Source organism: Sapajus apella, unplaced genomic scaffold, assembly GCF_009761245.1.
Source record: "Sapajus apella isolate SASKATOON/1434 unplaced genomic scaffold, GSC_monkey_1.0 scaffold48, whole genome shotgun sequence".
In the NCBI taxonomy this organism is placed as follows: domain Eukaryota; kingdom Metazoa; phylum Chordata; class Mammalia; order Primates; family Cebidae; genus Sapajus; species Sapajus apella.
In genome coordinates, this window is record NW_022436988.1 from 4,651,182 (window position 1) to 4,659,614 (window position 8,433).

The following is an 8,433-nucleotide window of genomic DNA, read 5'->3' on the forward strand; positions in this document are numbered from 1 at the left end:
TCTCTCTCTCTCTCTCTCTCTCTCTCCCCCTCTCTCTCTCTCTCTCTTTCTTTCTTTCTTTCTTTCTTTCTTTCTTTCTTTCTTTCATTCTTCTCTTTCCCTTTGTTTTTTTAGAGACAGGGTCTCACTCTGTCCTCCAGGCTGGAATGCTGCGGCACTATTATAGTTCACTGCAGCCTCTACCTGCTGGGCTCAAGCGATCCTCCCATCTCAGCCTACTGAGTGGCTGGGATCACAGGTGTGCACCACCGTGCCCGGCTAATTTTTAAAATTTTTTGTAGAGATGGAGTCTCTTTATGTTGCCCAAGCTGGTCTCAAACCCCTGAGCTCAAGCGATCCTCCCATCTTGACCTCCCAAAGTGGATTGCTGTGTATGCCACCACGCCCAGCCCAACTGCCACATTTTAAAGGAAAAGTAGAAATCAGCCAAGGTATGGAAGACAGATTCCTCCTTGTCCCCAGTCAGGAAAGCAAATGTTTAGAGACCCAGGCTTGGGGAACATAGCACCTTCTGGACAGCTTGGAGCTCCGTGTAGCTGGAGCACAACACACCAGCTGCTGCGGCAGTGGCCACCAATGAAGTTAACACACGGAGCAGCCTGGACACACACTGCACTGAGGAGTCTGGATTCATCTAGAAGGCGATGGGAAACCATGGGAGAGATTAAAATGCCAAAGGGAAGGCCGGGCATGGCGGCTCACACCTATAATCCCAACACTTTGGGAGGCCAAGGCTGGCGGATCACCTGAGGTCAGGAGTTTGAGACCAGTCTGGCCAATATGGTGAAACCCGGTCTCTACTAAAAATACAAAAAATTAGCTGGGCGTGGTGGTGGGCGCCTGCAATCCCAGCTACTTGGGAGGCTAAGGCAGGAGAATCACTTGAACCCAGGAGGGAGGTGGAGGTTGCAGTGAGCCGAGATGGCACCAGTGCACTCCAGCCTGGGTAACAGAGTGGTACTCCATCTGAAAAAAAAAGAAGAAAAGAAGGCAAAAGAGAAGCTTGGTGGCTGGCTGACCTATTTCAAGACAAGCAGCTCTCTGGGATGTATCTTCCACAGGAGATGCGTGCTTCCCCCAAACCAGGCAGCCTGCATCCGTAGCCGACCGTACGAACCAAAGCTGCAGCAGCTCAGCTCACTCCTCCCTCTCCTCAAAACCTCCCCAGTGCCTTCAACATCACGACAGTTAACACGCAGTGAGCACTTCCCATGTGCAAAGCACTATGCCCAGCATTTTGCCTCTGTGAGCTCCAGACAACTCCATAAGGTAGGATCTACTCTCTAACCAGTTTACAAATGAGGAAACCGAGGCACAGCTGGCAAGTCAGGTTGCCTAAAGTCACATAGCTACCAGGTGATAGGGCCTGAACAGCAGTTTGATCTCCTGAGTCAGCAGGCAGGGAGCCCCCCCACCTACCACCTCACTCAAGGTTGGGGGGCCCTCGTCAGTTGCCCCAGCCATCTCCCCCTGCAGGATTTACCCAGCATGTCTGTCTTCCAGCGCTTTGCCCTGTGCCTGGCAAAAGCAGGTTCTCAGCAAGGGTTTGTGGAATGGATGAATGAACTTGACTTGTGTCAGAGCACTGTAATTTACAAAGCACTTTCTCGTCCATTACCTCAGGGGCTATTCCTTGAGTCTTCCTTGCCTTCCACTGGGCTCTGCCCAGAAGTATATGGTCATTCAGCCACGTAACACTGAATGGATGAGAAAAAGAATGAACTGATTACAGAGAGAGGGAGAATCCATTTCATTACCCTGCAAGCATTGTGAGGGCAAAACCAGGTCCTACTCATCATTCTATATCAATGCCCAGTGCCTTGCCTGGTGCATAGAGCTCGATGTTTGTGAAAAGTGTTGAATAAGCCACTTTCCTCCTCTGCTCTCCTCGTAGGCTGGAGGGAGAGTTGGACGGGATTACTTCTATTTCTATGACACTTTGATGGGCAGAGTCTTTTCAATTTTTTTAAATTTCAAATCTCTCATGGGAAAAAGTTCTTTTTCTTTCTTCCTTCCCTTTTTTTGAGACAGAGTCTCACTCTGTCGCCAGGCTGGAGTGCAGTGCTGCAATCTTGGCTCACTGCCACCTCCGCCTCCCGGTTCAAGTGATTCTCCTGCCTCAGCCTCCTGAGTAGCTGGGACTACAGGTGCACACCACCACGCCCTACTAATATTTATATTTTAAGTAGAGATGGGGTTTCACCACGTTGGCCACAATGGTCTCAATCTCTTAACCTTATGATCCGCCTGCCTCGGCCTCCCAAACTGCTGGGATTAAAGGTGTGAGCCACCGAGCCCTGCCTTTTTTTTTTTTTTTTTTTTAAAACAGGGTCTCACTCTGTTGCCCAGACTGGAGTGCATGGCTGACTGCAGTCTTGACCTCCTGGGCTCAAGCCATCCTCTCACCTCAGCCTCCTGAGTAGGTGGGACTACAGGCGCAGGCCACCATTCCTGGCTAATTTTTTCTATTTTTTGTAGAGACAAGGGTGCTCACGTTGCTGCCCAGGCTGCTCTTTAACTCCTATGCTCAAGTGATCCCCCGGCCTTGGCCTGCCAAAGGTAAGGAAAAGGTTCTGGCTCCTATTTTACAGATGGCAAAACCGAAGCCCAGAGAAGCTGTGTGTCTTGTCCAAATCTCGTTTAGTCCCCAAGACATGCTGGAGAGAGGTGATGGCACAGACTGAGGATACAGTGGCAAAGACAGTACACACCTATCAATTCCCCGACCCCTGAAGGGCCGGCTTTGGGCTCTGGAATCCCAAGCTCCCAGTCCCTGGCAGCGGTCTCTTCCTTCCCTTTCAGCAACTCATTATCCTGGTATCTGGGAAGAGCGCAGGGCCCCAGGCCCACAGCCCCTGCATCCGGAGGCGAAGATCTAAGTGCCACTGAGGCAGTTCCCGGGTGTCTACCACACCGCACTGCCCATATGGGGGCAAGATGACAAAACGTGCCATCCTTCATAAAGCTGGCCCCGGGTCTCCAAGCCCAAACTATCTACATCAGTGCCAACGTGACCAACAGCAAACCAATCTGTCACCTCAATCACCTCCTCTCCCCCCTTCTGCCCCCTCCCCGCCAGTGATTAGATCCTCCCCGCACCCCAAGAGAGGCAGGGGGGCACATCCCAGAGGGTGAGGGCCATTGGGCAGTAGCTTGAACCCCTGGAAACTGCTTTCCGGAAATCCTCTCCTGCTAGAATTGTATTCCCAGGTCTGACCCCAGCCAGGGGCGTGAATTCCCGGTTCTCGGCCACGTCTCCTACTCCGGAGCCAGCCACTCCCGCAGACCCCTGGCGAGCCTGTTCCAGGGCCTGGGGCGCGCAGCTCCAGTCTGCAGTCCCCTAGGAGACCCCAGGGCGCCCTCTGGCGGACGCGAGACGCGGGTTGGAGCCTTCGTTCCCCCTCCAGCTCTCCAGCCGCGCGGAGAGCACCTGGCCCGACCCACACCGGACCAAGTGGGTTTGCAGAATCCAATGCACGAAAGCTCTTTCATAGAGGGGGCTCAACACCCGCGTCAGGGTCGGCAAAGAACCTGGCAGTGCGCCAAGGCCGGGTAGCTGCCACGCAAGGGCGTCCCCTGCAGCCCCGGGTCTCCGCCCCCGGAACCTGCCCGCAGGTGACGGTCGCATGCCTCCAACCTCCCGCTCCCGGTCTGCCCCCGGCCCCGCGGCCTGGCTGTGGGGTAGCCCCACTTCCCTTTTGGCTGGGCCGGGCCGCCTGGACCCGCCATCAGGCCTTCGGGGAGGCCCAGGTCGCGGCGAGGGGGTGCCCCCGCGGGGTCCGAGAAAAGGGGAAGGGGAACCGGGAGGTTCTCCAGGTCGGCCTCCTAGAACTGCCCTCGCTCCCGAAGCGGCGCCCCCGCCTCTGCCAGAAATTGGCCTTCTTAGAAGGGAGGGGGGTGAGGGGAAAGTGTGAATGAGAAGTTGGGGGCGGAGCGCGCGGCGGGGAGGGGCCGCTGCCAGGAACGCGCCGCCGGGGCTGGCGCCGCGCCCACCGGCCGCCTCGGCCGCCTCCCGTCGCGCTTTGTCTCCGCGCGCGTCCCTCCCGGTCCCTGCCCCTGCTCGCGGCCCGCCCTCGGCGCCCGCGGCCTCTCCCCGCCCTCCGCGCTCAGCCTTTCTCTGCTGCGAGTAGTGACTAAACATTACAAGAAGGCCGGCCGCGCAGTTCCAGGAATCGGGGGGCGGGGCGCGGCGGCCGCCTATATACCCGCGAGCGCGGCCTCCGCGGCGGCTCCGACTCGGACTCCCCGCGCCGCCGCCGCCGCTCGGGCCCCGCGCGCTGCCCGCCGCCCGCCCGGCCCAGCTCCCGCCGCGGCCCCTCGCCTCGTCCCCGCCCGGTCGGCCCCGGAGTGCGCAGGGGGCAGGGCGGGCGCCCCGGGGAAGCTCGAGGGACGCGCACGCCAAGGCTCCTTTGTGGACTTCACGGCCGCCAACATCTGGGCACAGCGCGGGCCACCGCTGGCCGCCGCGCCGCCGCCTCGCCTTGGGGGCCGCAGGGGGCTCAGCCCCAAGGACGGAGACTTCGATTCGGGACCAGGTAGGAAGGAGGAGCACGGCGTGGGGAGGTTGCTCGCTCAGTCCCGGGAGCTTTTCCCGGTTTCCCCTCCCCTTCCCGGGTCTTTCCCGTCTGGGAGGGGACGAGGTAGGGGCAGAGCGGATGGAAGCCGGAGATCCCGGGTTCCCGGAATACTCCGGCCCGGCCCTCGGGCTTCTCCGGTCCCCTCCCCATCCCTGTGCCTCGGGTTTCTCCCTCCGTCCACACCGCCCGTGGCCACCGGACTGAGCGGCGCCCAGACAGTCCCGGGGGCCCTTCTCCCGCTCCCCACCCGGCCGCACTCCTGGAGACCCAACTTCCGCGCGCGAGTTTCCCACGCTGCGCCCTGGCGGTGCGCGCCGGGGAAGGGGCTGCCCGGGGCCACCCTGCCGGCAGGGGCGGGAGTCCTGCGGGCTCCGCGGGGCGCCGGGATCCGAGCGCGGACCCAGGCGAGGGCCTCCGGGGCAGTGAGTGCCCCAGTCGCTCGGCGGAGACAAGGGAGCCGGGGCGGGCCGGGCGCGCTGGAGGGTTCCGGGCACTCACGCGGTGCGCCTTCCAATCCGCAGCCCCCCGGGATGCAGTAGCGGCCGCTGTGCGGAGGCCGCGAAGCAGCTGCAGCCGCCGCCGCTCAGATCCACGCTGGCTCCGTGCGCCATGGTCACCCACAGCAAGTTTCCCGCCGCCGGGATGAGCCGCCCCCTGGACACCAGCCTGCGCCTCAAGACCTTCAGCTCCAAGAGCGAGTACCAGCTGGTGGTGAACGCAGTGCGCAAGCTGCAGGAGAGCGGCTTCTACTGGAGCGCAGTGACCGGCGGCGAGGCGAACCTGCTGCTCAGCGCGGAGCCCGCCGGCACCTTTCTGATCCGCGACAGCTCGGACCAGCGCCACTTCTTCACGCTCAGCGTCAAGACCCAGTCTGGGACCAAGAACCTGCGCATCCAGTGCGAGGGGGGCAGCTTCTCTCTGCAGAGCGACCCCCGGAGCACACAGCCCGTGCCCCGTTTCGACTGCGTGCTCAAGCTGGTGCACCACTACATGCCACCCCCTGGAGCCCCCTCCTTCCCCTCACCACCTACTGAACCCTCCTCCGAGGTGCCCGAGCAGCCGTCTGCCCAGCCCCTCCCTGGGAGTCCGCCCAGTAGAGCCTATTACATCTACTCCGGGGGCGAGAAGATCCCGCTGGTGTTGAGCCGGCCTCTCTCCTCCAACGTGGCCAGTCTTCAGCATCTCTGTCGGAAGACTGTCAATGGCCACCTGGACTCCTATGAGAAAGTCACCCAGCTGCCCGGGCCCATTCGGGAGTTCCTGGACCAGTACGATGCCCCGCTTTAAGGAGCAAAGGGCGCAAAGGGCATGGGTCGGGAGAGGGGCCTACATCCCCTCTCCTCCGCGGCACATGGCACAAGCACAAGAAGCCAGCCAGGAGAGAGTCCTGTAGCTCTGGGGGGAAAGGGGGCGGACAGGCTCCTCCCTTTGCCCTCCCCCTGCAGAATGGGGCAGTTGGACCTGGAATGTCTTGGAGGGAAGGGGGAGTGCCACCAGTGTGCTCCCTGCCACTCCAGCTTCTCCGGAGGCGCCAGCTGGCCCGGTGGGGCCATAGCAACCCCAAGTGGATTCTTCTCCGGTTCCTCAACTTCCCCTCCGCTTCCAAACGGGACACTTCGGGAAGGCTGAACTAATAAGAACTGCCAGGGAATCTTCAAACTTTTCAGCAGAACTTGTTTGCTCTTTGATTTGGTTTAAACCTGAGCTGGTTGTGGAGCCTGGGAAAGGTGGAAGAGAGAGGGGTCCTGAGGGCCCCAGGGCTCCGGGCTGGGTAAGGAAACCGCCACACACCCCGCCCACCCCTGGCAAGGAGCAAGGTGTCATGCTCCTCCCCCTGGCTCCAGGGAGAAGGACTTGGAGTGACCTGAAGGGAACCATACTGGTGCCCCACATCCTCTCCCCTGGGACAGCCATAGAAAACACAGGTTCCAAAGTCTACCTGGTACCTGAGAGCCCAGGGCCCTTCCTCCGTTTTAAGGGGGAAGCAGCATTTGAAGGGGATGGTGGGCTGCTCAGCTGGTCTCCTTTTCCTGCTCGTACTATACCTTCCTGCACCTGAGTGGATCGAGGAGGAGGACGGAGGAGACAGGACGTTTTTCACCCCAGGATCCTGGTAGAGAAGACAGGGGATCCTACTCTATGCCTCCCGACTACGTCTGGCTGAGAGATTCGCCTTAAATGCTCCCTGTCCCATGGAGAGGGACCCAGCATAGGAAAGCCACACACTCAGCCTGGATTTGTGGAGAGGCCGAGGGACTCACCGGAGGGCACCCAGCCAGCCCACAGCCAGGGAAGTGGGAGGGGGCAGAAACCCATGCCTTCCAGCTGAGCACTGGGAGTGTTAGCCCAGTAAGTATTGGCCAGTCAGGCGCCTCCTGGTCAGAGCAGAGCCACCAGGCCCTCTGCCCCCAGCCCTGCACAGCCCTCCCTCCTGCCTGGGTGGGCTGGAGGTCATCGGAGAGGCTGGACTGCTCCCACGCCAGGTGCTCCCGCTCTGCCATAGCACTGATCAGTGACAACTTACAGGAATGTAGCAGCGACGGAATTACCTGGAACTGTTTTTTTTTTTTTGGGGGGGGGGGCAGCAAGGAAACAAACACAAAGTTTTCTGTGTCAGGTATTGGGCTGGACAGGGCAGCTGTGTTTGGGGTGGTTTTTTTTCTCGACTTTTTTGTTCGTTTCTTGTTTTTTAACAATGTTTACAGTCTGCCTCAATCACTCTGTCTTTTATAAAGATCCCACCTCCAGTCCTCTCTCCTCCCCCTACCCAGGCCCTCGAGGCTACTAGGAGATGCTTGAACTCAACAAAGTCCCAGTCCAAGTCAGACTTTGCACATATTTATATTTATATTCAGAAAAGAAACATTTCAGTAATTTATAATAAAGAGCACTATTTTTTAATGAAAAACATGACTTGAGCCTTTTCTCCACCTCCCACCCCCCTGCCTTGCTTTCTCTTTCACCCACACCCACACTCCGCATCGGAGAGGAGGGTGAGCTGCTGAGGGTGGCGGCTCTGCCCCCTCGCTGGAATCAAATACGTCTCAGCCTTACGTCAGCACGCCCGCCCCGTGTGTCACTGACAAGCTAAGGCAGCCACCTAGACTGTTACTGAGAGGGGTAATTCCTGCAAGTCTGATTCAGATCTGACCAGAATATGCAAAGCAAGTTCGAAGGAAGCGCTTCAAAGGGCTTGCAGGGAGCAAGCTGAGCTGTGGTCAAAGCTTTTAGAGGCTCCAGGCTATTAGAGGAGCTCGGGCTCCTTGGCAGAGAGTCGTTCCGAGAAAGCCCAGACAAGGGGTCCTGGTTGTGACCTATGACCTCAGCCTAGCCAGATCACTGGAGGTGGGGGAGGGGTGGTCCTGAAGCAAATCTTGCAAGCAGGTGGAGCACCCCCGGGGGGTGGGCATTCAGGGGCTTCCTGGCCACTGCCTGCTTCCCTTCCCCATTCCTAGGTGCCCCAACCTGAGCACCGGATAGAATCACCCTCCTCCCAAAAAGCACCCATCTGTCCATCTCTCTATATTTTTCTGACACAGGGTCTCACTATGTTGCCCAGGCTGGTCTCCAACTCCGCGGCTCAAGGGATCCTCTCCTCAGCCCATCTATTTTTAGTCACTCTCACTTAACCGCTAAGGGGCATTTGGAGGTTACCTGGATAACCACCTGGTCCCACAGGGCCGGCATTCTCATCCCCATATTCTCAGACACGGCTGTGTGCCCCATTCTAGCCTGGATTTGGGCTGGTCACTCCTGGTGCCTAGATTGGTGCTCAGTAAATATTTGTCAACCAAGTAGGGGCAGGAACTCAGGTTCAGGGAGGTTAAGCAACCTGTCCAAGGGCACACTACTTAGT

General features: G+C 59.0%; 1 protein-coding gene across 1 annotated transcript; it reads left to right on the forward strand.

The window, feature by feature from the left end:
* The first annotated feature begins 4,230 nt into the window (after positions 1-4,230).
* SOCS3 (suppressor of cytokine signaling 3) lies at positions 4,231-7,485 on the forward strand. The gene is made up of 2 exons (XM_032241498.1): positions 4,231-4,535; positions 5,099-7,485. The coding sequence occupies exon 2, from the start codon at positions 5,187-5,189 to the stop codon at positions 5,862-5,864; it is 678 nt and encodes a 225-aa protein (XP_032097389.1). The 5' UTR covers positions 4,231-4,535; positions 5,099-5,186; the 3' UTR covers positions 5,865-7,485.
* The last annotated feature ends 948 nt before the right edge of the window (positions 7,486-8,433 follow it).

Excerpts from the sequence above, each read along its gene's own strand:
- SOCS3 (XM_032241498.1), top strand. The coding sequence starts at position 5,187 with ATGGTCACCCACAGCAAGTTTCCCGCCGCCGGGATGAGCCGCCCCCTG.